The 16354-nt window shown below is 37.1% G+C and overlaps 3 protein-coding genes across 10 annotated transcripts; all 3 read right to left on the bottom strand.

The window, feature by feature from the left end:
* Window positions 1-402: 402 nt before the first annotated feature.
* On the bottom strand, window positions 403-6880 carry LOC112186998. 8 transcript variants are annotated; one of them, XM_024325595.2, is made up of 14 exons: window positions 6689-6880; window positions 6478-6571; window positions 6337-6385; window positions 5381-5526; window positions 4985-5086; window positions 4414-4488; window positions 4231-4331; window positions 4053-4134; window positions 2888-2980; window positions 2409-2473; window positions 1996-2008; window positions 1831-1908; window positions 669-777; window positions 403-577 (listed from the first exon to the last, which is right to left on the bottom strand). In XM_024325595.2, the coding sequence occupies exons 1-14, from the start codon at window positions 6736-6738 to the stop codon at window positions 480-482; spliced, it is 1155 nt and encodes a 384-aa protein (XP_024181363.1). In that variant the 5' UTR covers window positions 6739-6880; the 3' UTR covers window positions 403-479. The 8 variants fall into 8 exon arrangements, 6 of the variants coding, with proteins under 6 accessions (XP_024181363.1, XP_024181362.2, XP_024181361.2 ...); XM_024325594.2 differs by having other exon boundaries at window positions 4417-4488; window positions 6478-6543; window positions 6689-6879; XM_024325593.2 differs by having other exon boundaries at window positions 6478-6543; window positions 6689-6878.
* Window positions 6881-7796: 916 nt separating this feature from the next.
* LOC112190276 lies at window positions 7797-11513 on the bottom strand. The gene is made up of 3 exons (XM_024329704.2): window positions 10681-11513; window positions 8960-9070; window positions 7797-8471 (listed from the first exon to the last, which is right to left on the bottom strand). Exons 1-3 carry the CDS (start codon window positions 11311-11313, stop codon window positions 8316-8318), a joined length of 900 nt encoding a protein of 299 aa, XP_024185472.1. The 5' UTR covers window positions 11314-11513; the 3' UTR covers window positions 7797-8315.
* Window positions 11514-12162: 649 nt separating this feature from the next.
* On the bottom strand, window positions 12163-16105 carry LOC112190323 (ankyrin repeat-containing protein At5g02620). Its single transcript, XM_040513318.1, has 5 exons — window positions 15601-16105; window positions 14478-14951; window positions 14164-14313; window positions 13625-14073; window positions 12163-12816 (listed from the first exon to the last, which is right to left on the bottom strand). The coding sequence occupies exons 1-5, from the start codon at window positions 16103-16105 to the stop codon at window positions 12163-12165; spliced, it is 2232 nt and encodes a 743-aa protein (XP_040369252.1).
* Between the last annotated feature and the right edge of the window lie 249 nt (window positions 16106-16354).

Raw genomic sequence — 16354 nt, 5'->3', positions numbered from 1 at the left:
AAGCTACAACTATCCATGCTTTGGAATTAAGAGGATGTCATACAATGTTCATCCAACCATGCCATGAATAGGTTCGCGTGGCTTGTGACTTTTCATTACAGGCCACATACCGCAAGGAAGATAAGACGGTACGAGGATGTCAAAAATGTGATGCAACTAACTGAACAATAAGCACCCGTCAATGGTGGAACTGAAAGAGTTGGAGCCATTTATGTCCAGGTGAGCGGTCAATATATCCAGGTGAATCCAATCCGATTTATCCTACATCCAGCATTCTCTGATATGTAATAACACGTTAGCAAAAGTCCTTTAACTGCGAGGGAGATAAATTTGTACGAGTCTTAGCCAGGTAGCACATCAGAGTAGGAAAGGAAAGAGAGCATTGAAACGAGATTGCAAATCTGTATAGCGAAGAAAAGAAAAACCCATTTTATTGACTACACCAAAATCCAACTGTTTAAATCAAAGGTTACAACTGCTTATTTTGTATCTAATAGACTGCATCGATAGAATTCCTCATCTAATATTAGAGGTGGTATGCTCCATGTTCCGAGAGGATGCCCTGACATATTCCCTCCTAAAAATTTCAAATTCAAGAAACATCAACAAAGCGTTAAGGAAACGAGGATCTACTTTCACAGACTGAACATTAATGCTGGCAGATTTACCTTCTTTAGTGGCTTCTACACATCTTCTCTGGTAATGCATAGACAGCTGAGGATCCAACGCTTTCAACACTTGATTGTACTTCTCTTCAGCCTCAGTTATGTATTTTGCCTGAATGGTACAATATAGTTGGGTGTTAGTACTTACAGGTCACACATAGTGCCCTCCCTAAATTCAGTGTGATGAACAAATGGATTAATGTCAAACATTATTTTTGAATTGATAAAACTCCACTGATTTCGGCATTTAACATCATGACAGATAGTACTTAAATACAAAAAGGGAAGTTATCCTGTGTTTTTGTATAGATCAATGACCCAAGCTTGTATTTCATTGACAAGGAGCTACTCTATGAAACAGACAATACTGACCTGAAACTTGCATATTCAAGGCTACTGTACCTTATGTTTAACTCTGTCCCCTAAAAGAAACCGAGTCCTTTTTGGTGGCTAGTTGTATAAAGATAACAACCACAGTTTCCTTAAAGGGCATCGATGTATTCTCAACTTCATATTGCTTGAATCAATAGAAACATTGCATTTAGAGGAAACCAAGGAGAAGAAAAGTGTTTTCAGTAGTACAAAATTACATGATTAAATCAAGAGTATCAGGGAGCAACCTGAGCTTAAGCTCATCTAGGGTCTGAGGTTCAATCTCTATCTCATCTGGGCATTTAACATCATGACAGATAGGACCAACATAGGAAGATGGAAGTTGTTATGTGTTTCTATATAGAACCATGACACGAGCTTGTATTTCATTGAGAAGGAACCTACTGTACGAAAACTACATTAATCACCTACATTACTGACCTGAAAGGCTGAAACTTACACATAAAAGGCTACAGTACCTTAAATTTTATCTGTCCTTTAGCAAACAAACAAAAAAGCAAGTCCTTTTTGTATTAACATCACAACCAGAAATTTCATTAAGTAATTCTTATTCCTGACAACAAGCAGCATCAATCTATTCTCAACTTTATATTGTTTGAATTAATAAAAACGGATTGCATTGCATTTAATGGAAACCAAGGAGAAGATTAATTTTTTCAGAACATAACATGATTAAAAAAAGAGTCAGGAATCAAACTGAGCTTAAGCTCATCTAGGGTCTTAGGTTCAATCCACACAATTAGAAACAAGAAGCTGTTAAATGACTGCTCACCAGCACTGTAGGGGCAGAAGCTCCATATATTCTGACAAACATGCGCAATATATTGAAATTATTTTCTAATACATCCTCCTGCATGAAAAGCCAAGACTTTTGAACAAGAAATGGCCAATTAATAATATATTTAGCAGTATGAACTCAGAAAACTATAGAACTCACCTCATAGTCAAACCTACAACATCATCGTGTCAACTCAATAGCAAATGATACTGACAATGTGCTTTCCACAAAAATTAAAAATAAGAGCATTAGTTGTTCACATAAGCACTGGGAAACATAGATGTAAAATAGTAAGCTGAAAACATAGAAGCACATGCAAGCATGTGGTCATACATGTTCTCAAAAGACTCGAGAAGAAGCCTCTCGGGTAAATAGTGAATGAAAGATAACAAAAATATATCCAAGGATTAGATGATGTTCCAACAGAGTACATAGTAATTACAAACAGGTAGAAAACCAACCATCCATCAGTTACAAATTTATGATTATAATGTGAAATAAGGGCCATTAAAAAAATGTACACAGAATAAGAGCCTTTGACTAAAAACAAACAAACAAAGAAAAGTACTTACAAATCATCGGCTACCTCAACTAGGAATTCTGAGACAGACAGAAATTCCATGTGCAACTCATTGACCTGAATAATCACTTCAAAGAAGAACACAATCAACAGAATGGAATTTACATTTCACCATTGTAAAAGTAAACGTGACACTTCTAATCCATATAAATTGGGGGAAAAAAATACATATGCTAAAGATAATGTAGTAATAACTACACACACACACACACATAACTGATTCATAAAACATAAAAATATCTGCAGAAGGTTTAGTAAACAGTTCACTATAAGATTCAGTTTCTAAGAAAAACATGCAAATAAACAATTACGTTCTAACCGATGAAAATGGATGCATACAACACAACAAGTGATCATATAAATAAAGATAGAAAAATCATTAATATAAGGTACAATTTACTAAGATATAGTGATATCTATATATCTATATATATATATATATATAAATATAAATAACAAAAGCTACTATACCTTTTCTCCTCTCAACTGGTACAGTAAAAGATTCAGCACTCGATAATCAAAGGATTTGAGATGAATTGCCTTCATTGCATCTTCAACTGAGATCTGTGTAGCATAATGTTGATTATTATCTAACAAAGAAAACTTGAGCATGTCTATGCCTGATGCTAGATAATTCCTCAGAATTAAACAAAGGATGCTCAGAAGAGTCTGTAAGTAGAAAATTTATAACTTACACGTTATATACCTTAATATTTGAAAGTAACAGTTAAAACAGGTTACGTAAATCTAATCATGTCAAATAGTGGCTTTGTAATTTTTTTTTTTATTTTTTTTTTTTTTTTTTTTGAACAATCAGAGTAGTGGCTTTTCAAAAGGTTGGACCAGAAAGGCTTTCCAAAAGGTTTGACTGGAAAGGCTTGCCAAGTGATGCATTGGGTGGATACAAGAGGAGGATTGGTTGCGGAGGAGTTGATGGTCCTCTTAGAGTCAAAGAAAAGGTCAGTGATTTGATTATACTGGTTGTACTTGAACCGTGGTGAAGGTATTATCCGGTTGCTAGTCTTCATGGAGGCTCTCTGATGGAGACTACTTGGAATCTTCAAATAGGCAAGTAGAGTTGGCATTACTTATCTTCTAGTTATTCTTGCTTTCAATGTCACCAATTCTGCCTTCTATAGCTTAACAATTTATGTTAACAGGACTCTATTAGGCATTTACCTTTAGACCAACGAAGATATTGATCATATTGAGGGTGTAAGAACCATTCGGACACAAGAATGAAAGGTCATGAGTGATTTTTGAAATTCATACCTAACTAAGGATATCCCCGAAGGGCTGTTTGAATGTCCCTCGAAATTTGGGACTAGGCCACCCCCTTCATTTTTGCCTTAAAGTTTATTGTTACTTTGGAAGAGAGGACACCTGTTCTCCATCACTTTAGAATATAAGACTAACACTATGTTACTTTTATGAATGAGAAGACCGGTTTTGGTCTAGGGGGTTCCAGCCTTTGTCCATCTAAGTATTATATAAACTACATGTGATGGAAGGAAAATAAAAGTTATGGTTTTCACTGAAACTTTCTTATATAATTCTACATAACATTATGAGTGACTTACTAAAACTAACCAATACCCACATTTAAAATGTAATAACCCAGGATGATACAACATACCTGCAATTTATTATTAAGTGCATGACAAAGTTTTCTTTCCAGAGCCCAATACTCTTCTCCACACTTGAATTCATCTTGCATTCTAAACACATTAAACAAAAGTGTAACTGCACAATGACCTGAGAGTACCTATTTGGTCCGCAAGAGAAGAATGATAATAGAAAGCAGTAAGCTTTACCTCTTTGTCAAAAGGACATGGGATTCAAGTAGACATTCGAGTGGTCTGAAAGGATCACTTTTAAACACATTTGAAAACTGAGAAATTTTCCCATGACCTTCCTGCATTTCAAAAGATATTTGTCAAGTTAAGAACCTAGTCACAATAACTTCAAGATCATTGTTCCCAAGTTCTTAGCACTACCACTGCAGTTCCTCTTTCTGAAATGGTCATTTCACTGCTTGATGCTTGCACTGTCTTCTCATTCAAATCGTCAAGCTGTAACAATGAAAACATGATCAGTAAGAGAGAGACAAAAGGGAAGAAATTCCAGAAGCACAACAAACAGAGATCAACTGGTTACAACTCAGAAAATCATACAATGCATTATTGGCCAACCATGGTTTGCAATATCCCATAATATAATTTCACTGTTTAGCACCCAGTACTACTTATCCTACTTTTTTGTTCCAAAATTTATACAACCATAGTTGATCGGAAATTCAGACTCACATAGCTCATTCCAAAAAGAAAAGGCCAGTATTTGATTCCCTGTGGAACCATATAGAAATAGTTTTCCAAGGGCTACCCACAAGTTCCATCACATAACTATTCTGGAAAGTGGAAACTGCATTGGTTCATTGTTTCCCATTTCATTAACAGTAAAAGAAGACAAGTTATCCCTTCAAAAAAAAACAAAAGACAAGTTATCTTTTTCATTACAGGATAAAATAATAAAGAAACTGAATTTACTATGCTTGTGAAGACAAACTACCTGATAAATGTAACTTTCTACAAATGAAAGCATAGGAAGATATTGGAATACTGATTGTGGTTTGTTTATATCCATGCCATGAAACATAAAATAAGACCTGCACTGGAAAAATGAGCGAATAATTATTACATCACCTAGTCAAATAATACAATAGCTAAGACATATATCTATTGCCTCAGTATACACATTTGGAAACAGAAAACAACAAATCAGTTGTTAACGTTCAGTTTACTGCAACAATTTACTATATCAGTAGTTCAGTAACCTAGTTAGCAGAGAAAAAAGGTTGTGTTTAATAAAGGATTGTATGTTTTAGCTGTATTTTGCGAACCGAGGGCACAAAAAATTATTTACACAGAAGAATGAAGTTTCTCTTCAATGAAAAAGCCAGCTTACAAAATCTTCGAGGGTTGAATTTGCTCGTTGCATTGCATCCAGTCCCACCATAGCTATTTTTTCAAAATTAGTTTGCAATGGACCAGACTCTGACTTGTGGCCAAAGTCAAGGGGCAAAGAATTTTCAACACAATTTTCTTCATGGCCTGTAGAAAAGCAAGTGTTCATTGGATATCTTAATCTAAGCTATCAAATATGTGAAGCAATATGTATATATGTATCTAAGAAGTTATCTAAAAGAAACCTACATCCAAATCAAAGCATAAAAGGGTGATGCCCTACATGCCAGCAAATAACGGAAATCAACTCTTAGAAAACAAAATCCAGGGTACTTCTTAACTATCATAAAATGTCAACACAAGCACAAAGGCACGTCCTCTCCCCTTTCACAACTGCCCCAATCGAACAACATCCATGCAGTAAAAGAAGGTAAAACAGACCTTGAACAACCCAAAGCAGCACCAAAATACAGTTTATTTAGTATAAAAATGGCACACCTAGTAAACCTATCTTTTCGATAACTTAGACTATCTGTCAACTAATCCAAGGACAACCGTCAAGTATAAGATTTGCATTTATCAGTACAATGGAAAAGGTGAGTCATACACACTCATACGTAGGAGAGTATTTTCTTACCAGATAGTCTATACGGACCCTTTGTTTTATATAAACAGTCACTCTCAATCTATTCTAACAAATTAACAAGGCAGATAACTGCCAAGAGAGCATTATCCTATACATGTACATAACTATACATTTCACGTATGCTGTTGCTATATACGCTACGTTTTAGTAAAATTAAAATTAAAAACTGTGTTCATGTACATTTTTTCCTGTTTATGCAACACACATACACATAACTTACACATGCCTACACAAATCACAATCGACTAAAGTATCGAATAAATGCTTGCAACAACAATTCAAGCAGCCTTGCAGGGTTTCTTTATTGGTACCTTTGCCGGTGAGGTTGCTAGATGCTTCATCAAGAATTGCAGCAGATATCTGGGAAACAAGTTACATAAGGCCAACCCATTTCTGATAATATTGAGCTGAACATAATCAAATAAGCAGCCAATTAATAAAACAATGGTTACCTTTGGCATATACTCAGAAACCAAAGCACACTTGTTTTCCAAATCAAGCTCCCCACAAGGTCGTACCTTTAGCATTAGCAGCAAAGCAATAAAACTAAATTATGAGGAAGAAGGAAAAAGGAAACAACTTTATTGAGGACCAAAGGGGAAGTAAAAGTTGTTGAGAGTAAGAGATGGATTGTGGTTTTGCAGGTAAGAATTTGAGAATTACCAGGAGGAGGGTGAGCTTGGAAAGGAAGCAATTACAGTCGTCATTGTCATTTGTGATGCCTCGCGATTGAAGAAACGTCAGTGTTCTCTGTACCTCTTCTAGCTTTCTTAACTCTTCCATTTCAACTCTCTCTCTCTCTCTCTCTCTCTCTCTCTGTATAGTCCAGACTCGGAGTTCTTTCATCAAAACGACATCGTTTGGTGTCTCACAGTGCCTATAATGTATCGGATGATTTGAAAAAGTAAAATATAAATATTTTCATTATTACGACTATCTCAAAATAAATAGGGAAGCGATATTTACACACCTTTTTGTATTAGAGATTACTAATCACTCACTAGACCTGTAAATGGACCGGATTTTGATCCGGACCCGCTCCAGATCCGTGACTATTGGACGGGTTTGAATCGAACATTTTGATTCGTTGATCCGTTAAGGATCCGAATCCGTTAACCCGTTTAATAAACGGATCGGATTTGGATTTAGGTCGATCCGATCCGTTAATGATCCGACCCGTTTTCGTAATAATAAAATATTATTTTTTATGAATATATTATTATTTTTAAAAAATATAAAATATAATGTAATTTTACTTTTGGTGATACTCTTCATGTAGATCATATTATTTTAATATTTTATTAATATCTTATGAGGTATCATGATATAAATTTAATATTACTATTTAAAATTTAAAAATATTTGAAATTATAAACGGATCGGATTAACGGATCGGGTATCCGTTAATCCGACGGATACGGATTTGGATCGAGGTATCAATGATCCGCCAGGTTAACGGAGCGGGTTTGGATCGAATTTTTTTTTTAATAAACGGATTTGGATTTAGGTCAATCCGATCCAAACCCGGTCCATTTACAGGCCTATCACTCACCCTTTGTGTTAATTTGAATCCAAAAAGAGCGTATAGTTAGTCTTTTTTGAAGAAAAATGGTGTGAATATCATCTCCCAATATATATTAACACCAAAACACCAAAGCCAAATGCTAATCTACCATGGGGTTTGGTGACTTCAGACACCACTATGAAATTATGAATGTCAAATATACCAAAATATACTACCATTAAAGCAAATGCTAGTTGCAAAATTCAATTCTTTGGACTAATTATTTCAGTAATACCGAACGTTCATTATTTTACATAATTGAAAAACAGAACCAACAGGAGCAACGTAATAGTCAGTTTGCGACGGTCAGTAAGAAGTTCATAACGTGACTGCACGATACTAAGATGTTACATATTGGTTTCAAGAAGATGATGCATACAAACTAAAAATTACAAATATGAGGAGCAGAAACTCCACTTCTACCTTATTGGTACAACTGTACTCTCAAATGGTTGTGCATTTCTATCCTACAACTCTTCCTCCTCCGTTGTTTTTACTTTACCATCCAGCTTTGCGTATCCAGAAAGGCCTGAGAAATTTTTTCTATTGGCCGAAAACCCAACTTCATCATGACATAGATACACTGACAACCCGCAGAGCCCAACTGTGAGAAGAAAATTGAACCACGTATGGTTCGAGGCCAACAACGTTGGGAAAAAAAAACAATTTCACAAGGATTGGTTTGCTCCAAAATCCTAGTTTGACTCCTTTGCTTCCACACAAAGGTTATATTTGATGGGGTTCCTTCTGTTTTGAATTGTCTGTACTTGAATCACGTATTCTAACGGTACTCTCTGGTTGATCATTTGTCTGTTTGTTGTCCAAAAGCTTCCCATTCTTTGCAATGGCAAGAATCAGCTCAAGTTGTTTTTGCTGTTGCTCCTGCATATGGCAATGGATGGAAGAAATTCTCATCAGAACTATGGCACCTGCAATCTCTCAATTAATAATGTCTGGCTAATAGAATCCATAAAGATTTGAAAAGTAAATAGAATCCATATGGCAATGGATGGAAGAAATTCTCATCAGAACTATGGCACCTGCAATCTCTCAATTAATAATGTCTGGCTAATAGAATCCATAAAGATTTGAAAAGTAAATAGAATACAACCACAGATAGATACAGCTATGCGCCTATGCCAATATTATCAAACCCATTAATGTTAAAGATTGTAGTTTGTAGAGGGGATAACCTAACATACATCAACAAGCTTTCCTTGATTCTGAATCATTAGAAGAAATACTTTATAAATCATTATAATTCCCAAGTGAGTAAAAACAATCAATTCTCCAGTTTAATACTGAGGAAAACCTAGGTAGCAGCCAACTTCATTGTATTTATCTGCCACAAAGGAAGAGATGACACTCACCTGCATTGCCAGTAAAACCTTTTGAGTTTCTCCAAGCTCCTTTTCCAGAATGTCTTCTTGCGCTGCCAATGCTCGAGTGACCTCAGAGTTCTTTTGAGCCAAAGCTGCAGTCTGCAGTCACAGATAAATAATTAGATGCTGTCGTATCTGCTAAGAATCTTGCAATATCAGATAGTACATGCTAATGCATAGTTTCAGTACACTACATTTAATCACTCATTTCAACAGATAAATAAACCCTTATATTCGGTGCCAGCAAAACCCTAGATTCCTCCTAACCATTTCAATCTTTCACAATGCCACACTGTGCACAAATGAGATCAAGAGCTTTAAAGATTATGTTTACCAATCTTATCCATGCAGGTTACCATTCAAACCATCCCCTACCAAAACTAACTTGCATTTTCGAGTTGTGGCATATTGTCCTCTTTAAACGCATATTTTATCTGCAAGGGTGCTGTATAATTGGATTACCTAAGTGTCACCTAGTTTCTAAAAGATCAATGTCTAAGAAGATTGGAAGGCTCTAAACTGTGAGTGTGTCTTTGCTAATAAGGATATCTGCATGATCTATGAAATTTCACAATTATTATGCATTGTACAGAAAAAGGAGAAAAATATCGTCTTTTCTTTAGACAGAAGGGAGAGAATGGTTTAATGACTAAAATGCGCTTTGGGCACCATGAGAACATATTGATAATTATAAAGTTGGTTGCCTTTCAGAATGTGTAGCTCACCCCAGAACTGGGGTATACTAATTGTCTGTTTCCAGAAAGCACACATTTCCAGTGATAAGAGAACAAAAAGCAGATTAGCCAGGAAAAATGGTTTTAGCAAAGAAGTTCATCATCAGATAGATCGACACGGTCACACATCTACAAGTCTAGCACTTAAATCCTCACCTTCTTCAGCACCCTATATCTTTTTGGTCAGATTCATCAATCTAAATTCAAACTCACACACCCAACTGACATAGCATTTATGTTTTACCCACCCTGAAAAGGATATCATATAGAGGGATAAAGAAATTTCAAAGCTTTCAGGGTTTTACTGAATCTATACTTGCATCTTGAAAAGGATCTGATTAAGAGACATCAATTAGCACTTAAAAGCTTTCAACTATACACAGAAAAAGATTTAAAAATACGTAATTGAGAAATCATAGACATGCATATCCCAATATTATCAATCAATCTACAGTTTGCAACATGCCAATAGTAGACTGAGGCAAGTTAGAAGTCTTATACTTATTTTTAGCATATTGCTAGGGGCATTTGAGGTTAGAATGTAAGCACACAGGGGATGATGAGCTCGCACAAGCGATTTCACGATCTTAACAACTTAATCCATTAACGTGTTCAAGATTCCAAGATACAATGAAACTACCTAGGCATGGTTATGCAAATTTGCCATACACAGAATTTCGACACCAATCAAACATTGATCCTACTAATCTATACTAGCTAGGCTTGAACTTTGTTAGGTTCCACCAATGAAATAAATTCCCAATCTCAAAAGTGTTAAGATTTTAATTTTTAAGAAGAATATCTAGCTCCACGAGCACTGTCAATTACTACCAGTCTTACTCCGATACCACATTTCCTAACTTCACAATCCCACTACATTTGCCTCTCTATATCAACCACTAGTTCTTCAAAAACAGATGCAAATAAACCAAAAACTCAAAGCAAACACAGAAATCACCAGAATACTAACAGTACCTCCGCAATGGGCTCCTTCAAAGCCTTTCGGGTAACCCGAAACCTTATCCCCAATTTCTCAAGCTGCCTAGACAAAACCCTTATAATAGTCGCCGAGCTTCTCAAATCCTCTTCCAACTTGTCAATCCTCTCAAACAAATTCACCTCCACCCCACCCTTCAGCGTCTCCCTACTCACCCTCCTCCACTGCCGCCTCCGAATCCACGCCCCAATCCCCACCGCCGCCACCAACGCCAATGCTCCGCCGCCCAAAACCCTGCTCCCCATAAAAACCGTGTTCTTCGTCCCCGGCACCGCCGAGCTCAACCCGAAACCGATCGAAACCACGGCGGAGGACGCGAGGCAGAGAAGCTCAGCAATCGAGAGGAAATAGTCAAAATTGAAAGCGGCAGTGAAGTCGTCGGAGGTCCGTACGGGGGCATCGGAATCGTAAGCACGGAGGGGAGAGCGGAGGGAGGTGAGATGGGTAGGGTTTGTGAGAGAGATTGGGAAATGTGGGCGGGAGGTGGTGGTGGTGGGGAGAGAGAAGAGGTTAGGGGTTTTGGGGAGAGAGGAGGAGGAGGTGGTGAAGAAGAGGGTGAAGCGAGGAGGTGGTGAATATAAGAGGAGGTGGAGAAAGGCGGATGATGACATTGTTGTTGTTGGGGTTTCTAGTTTCTTGTGGTCTGGTAGAGATCAGTTAGGGTTTTGGGTTGAGGTCCATTTGGGAGAGAAGAGACAAAGACTGGGGCGATGAGTTCGATGATTTGCGCGCGGTGTGTTCTATCATTTGGATAACATCTGATAATTTTTTGTTATTAAAACAAAGAGTGAGTATAGAGCGGAGATTAGCTAATAAGTGCTGGATATCTCGGGATAGAAAATTTTCAATTCAAGATCATTACATTTTTATAATCTGAAAAATACTATTACTGATGCAAATTTGTCGGCCCAAATCTCCAACAAAAAAAGAAAAAAGTACTCTTGCCTTACGGTAAAATTTATAGAGGAATTTCTCCCATTAAAAAATAAAAAATAAAAATAAAAGTGAAATGGGATGCACTTTCAGAAAAATAAAAAGAGATCGATGCATTTTGCCGACAAACATTTCATCCCCGCACTCCCATAACTGACAAAAATTCGTCGGCAAAATCCTCTTACTCAAGAAATTTCTATTGCCAAAACCCTCCTTAAAATAAAAAATAAAAATAAAATTATTGAGCGGAATCATAGAGGCTGCGAATCTAACGTAGCCGCCACTGCTAAAAGAAGACTAGGAAATAACTCATGTTTGAAGTTTGATGCTTCATCAACGCATTTTTTTTCTTTTTTTTAATAACCAAAAGTTTACAAACTATTCATTCATGCAAACTCAAACATCTGCACACCTTCATTCCAAAGTATATGTAGCTTTACACAGAGACTTCCAAAACTTGTACACCAGTAGAACTTCACTGATCATTAATACAATAAATATTTTCCTTCCAATCAATTAAGTTGACATTAAATCTTAGAGTGCCGCCATTTCTTTGTAGCAGCTAGCTTTTGCAAGAGATGGTTGCTAGAACGAAAAGATACTCTTGAAATATAAGCATGACTGATCATATCCGAAAGAAGAGGAAATTGCAGCAAAGCATAGAAACTAACTGGAATGACAGCAACCAAAGTTATCGGAACTTTTATCCTTTCGTTTCCAGAGCCGAGGACAATAAATAACGTTGCAACGTACGTGAGCATCATGGTACCTATAGAGATGAATAGGGTTGCAAGCCCTACGATCAACCTGTTTGGTAAAGAATGGAGGAAGTCACCTTCGGTGTAGCGTGAGGTTAGGATCGAGAGAAAACTCAAGATCGAAGTGGCAGAAGAGACAAGTGATACTGCATCTGATATGGCAAAGATTTTGAAGGCCGTTTCTTTTATGAACATGGGCATGCCTGTGTCATTGTTGTTGCCACCCGGGACAGTGGAGAAAACAGCAAACATTACGGTGGCGATGAGGGTTGCCACAACCATGCATGATGATGCAGTACCCTTCATCCACTTTTCTCCTTCTTTTAGTAATTCCCTGTGCTCCTCAGTGAATAGAATTTGAGGTGTTTTGCCATCAGAGTTCCTCATCTCTTTGTATAACGGTTGGACGATCTTCTCAACTTCCTGAACATTTTACGCTTAACATCAATAAGCCAGTTATATCGTGTCATTTTTCTTACGTGGTGTGTGTGTGTCTATATATATATATATATTTTTTTTTTTTCATTCTTAGCTTCGTATTGTAGCAACATTACAACTCCCGGAAGTCCAAATTTTGAATCTCCCCTATAAAATCAAATATGCATATTAATTAATTGGACACAGATCTCTTGTAACCCAAATTCTCCAAAATCATACCAATTAGTGTCATGTCCTAACATAAAGGCCTCGATCACATACATCGAACTTTGCTTTCAATCAGTTAGGATTGGATGCTTAACACTCCAAGCCTTTACTTTCAATTTCAAACTGGGACTATGACCTCAACCGATAGCTTAAGACTCAAACCTCAAACTCAAGACTCGAATCACCAAATCAGGAGTCGAAATCTATTTCGGGGCCTAAGCTCTTTAGATCCACACAACTGGCACAAGAGTCGGACGATAGACCCTAGCTGACCCATGATTGTGACCCTGATCGAGCCCCTACCCGAAGCTCAAACCCTAGACCCAAAAAAATGGAACTTGGAAAGGGGAGTAAAATGTACGTAGTCCCATGATTCGGATTTTCCCTTGATCACCCTAGACTTGTGATACCTGATCTTCGGATACTACCATACCAAGCCCCAAGCACCCAACCCATTTTTTTGAGACTTGTTTTAAAGATTGTACAAAAATCCTATAACATTTTTAAAACTGCATATTAGCCAACCCAAATTACATATGACGATTAAAAAACATAATAAAAGAACACATCAGAACATAAATCTTACCTTAAACCACAACAACTCTCTTCTCAGTTGAAATGCTGCCCCAGTATCAGTATTAAGTCTATTGGCAGGTGCAAGTTTTGCAGCCAAATGAAGCATATTGTTATTGTTATCATCTTTATAAGATGCTATCAAATCTTTCAATCCACCTAATTCATAAATAAGATTGAAAACCTTCTCCTGCCTGTGAACCACTGCAATGTGAAATATGCTTCGATTTTGTTCATCAACTTTCCAAATGAGATTGGGGTATGATCTCATAAGTATGATCAAAAAGTCAAGGTTACCCAACTCTGCTGCAGTAAACAGTAAGCGAGACGGTTTTCTAATCAAATCACCAATCTTGGAATCATTTTCTAATGTCAGAATTTTATTCCACAGCTGCTTCACAAGTTCAGTGGCTAGTGCATGCTTTACCTTTTCTTCGCAGGAACGCTTGAAATTCCTGGGGACTGCACAAAATAATATAAAATGATTAAAATCAATCAAAACCAAGTTTTTTGTTTTCCTCATATAATGATATGAGAACATAGTTTACTGACAAGAGAATATGCATCGTTTCCAAAATCCAAGCTGACTTCCATTATGATATGCTGAAGGTTTTCGCGCCATTACATGGAGTGCAGTCTCTTCGTTTTCATCTCGAGCAAGAGCCATTTCAGGGTGTTGTTTAACAATATCCAGAGCTACATCTGCAATAATCATGAACTAGATGTTATGCATATATGATCCTCTATATGTGACGATGACAAACATATATATATATATATATATATATATATATATATATATATATATATATAAGTGGGAACTTAGGATGACATTTCAATATTTTAGGGCTAGTAATTAAACTTACCATAAAGATCTGCTGTTATGGCAGCAATAAGAAGCCCCACACGGTCCTGGTAGGTCAAAATTCTTTTAGTCTTGCTGTAAAGATACCGTACCATCTCCCTGTGCCCTAGCAAAGTAGCCATATGCAGAGCTGTTGAATTGTTACTGCCTCGGATCCGAGGTAATCTCGGATTAACCTCCACCATTACCTCAGCGATCCTTTTGATACCAGAAACAGCAGCAAAAAATAGGGCAGTGTTTTCCACGTCATTCTTCAGTTCAAGCTCCTCTGCAGTCATCCATTTAACTAGCTCCTCAACAAAGTACGTATGTTTAGCTCCGGCCGCGATGTGAAGAGCTGTTTCGGAACCCTTTGTGATCCTAGCCCTCACAGCTCCAGGCTTTGATTGCAAGATGGTTTTAGCAGTATTCCAGTCACCTTTGAGAGCAGCAAGATGTAGAGGAACATGGGGTACTAGGTCACTATTTATCACCGCTGCCAAGAACGTTCCACCAATTATTATATATAATATACTAAAGAGAAGCTTTGTTCTTTGACACGAATCGAAAAAAGTGAACAAATTAATTCATGCGTTCCTTATATTACATTAAGGTTTGTTTACAAATGCTTCATGCCTTAACTCCACCGTGTTATTAGAATCCAAATGCAATACACCACCTTATGCCTCATTATGTGCGTGTAGGAATTTACATCATCATAATTATGATTAGCATATACATCTATTTACTTGCATTAAAAACTTTCAGATTTGTGATTTACTGCCCAGATTGATAGCCAAGTAGTAACAAGATCTTGTGCGTAAATCACAAAGAATAAGTATTAATTTATTTATTTGATAGACTCATAGAATTGTGCTTAATCAGAATCAATCAGGTTCATATGTAAGTTGGAAGAACATACACGAAATGATGTTAGATGAATTTGCGACGTTATTTGGAACATGCTCACTTGGTGGTCCTGCAATACTAGTTTCATGGTCGTTGTTGGAATGAGACTCATTTCTTCCCCTATCAAGTAATTTTCTGAGTGGCCAACAAACTTGCATGAAGAGAAGAGATAATATCAATTAACTATATGTAAAAGCATGAATATCCAACCCAAAATTAAATCGGCAAAAACATACTTGAAATGGAGTCTGAGTGGGTTATTACTGGGGAAGCTGCATCTTCCCTTTGTTTTCTTTCGGCTTCTTCTGCAGTATATGTAGCCTCCAGATCATCAGGTTGCTGATCATGGCCAATCTCTACATCAACATTTTCAGTAGAATTACCCCATCCACCAAACGTAAATTCAGGACTATGAACAATTGCGATAATTGGTGTTCCGAGGCCAGGTGGTAACGGATGACACGTCGGTCTGCAGCTAGACGTTCCACCGCTGCTGTAGTAACCTTCGTAGCTTATTGTTGCACATGTTGTCCTGCTAGACGGAGGACCTGCACTGTACCCTCCATCGCTTGTTGCAAATGATTGTCTGCCGGATGTGGCAGCGGTGCCATTGTCGCCTCCAAAGGTTAGTCCACATGTCTCTTGCTTAACTTCTCCTGCAGATTCTTTTGGGAAGTTCTCTTGGGTTGAAACTCCTTCTTCAACTTCAAATGGCGATGATGTGGTTAGATTCTCTGACATGATATGCTCCTTGCTCAAGATGATCGAAAGGCGAGAATACAAATTATTATACAATATCAATAGTGTATAATTTGAATTGTCATCCTACAAGAGTACAAGGCTACAACTATAATTGAAGGTCAACTCAATCATGTGCCGGTGTATATATATTAATTCAATTGTACTAGTGAACGAGCCTAGCTAGCTAGAAGTTTCCTGGACAGTTTTCTTGGACAGTGCACGAAGTACCGTTAATTCAAAGGCAGAGCT

This window comes from Rosa chinensis, chromosome 2 (genome assembly GCF_002994745.2).
Source record: "Rosa chinensis cultivar Old Blush chromosome 2, RchiOBHm-V2, whole genome shotgun sequence".
Classification (NCBI taxonomy): domain Eukaryota; kingdom Viridiplantae; phylum Streptophyta; class Magnoliopsida; order Rosales; family Rosaceae; genus Rosa; species Rosa chinensis.
Note: the sequence above shows the minus strand (reverse complement) of the source record. Positions and strands in the feature narration are given on the sequence as shown.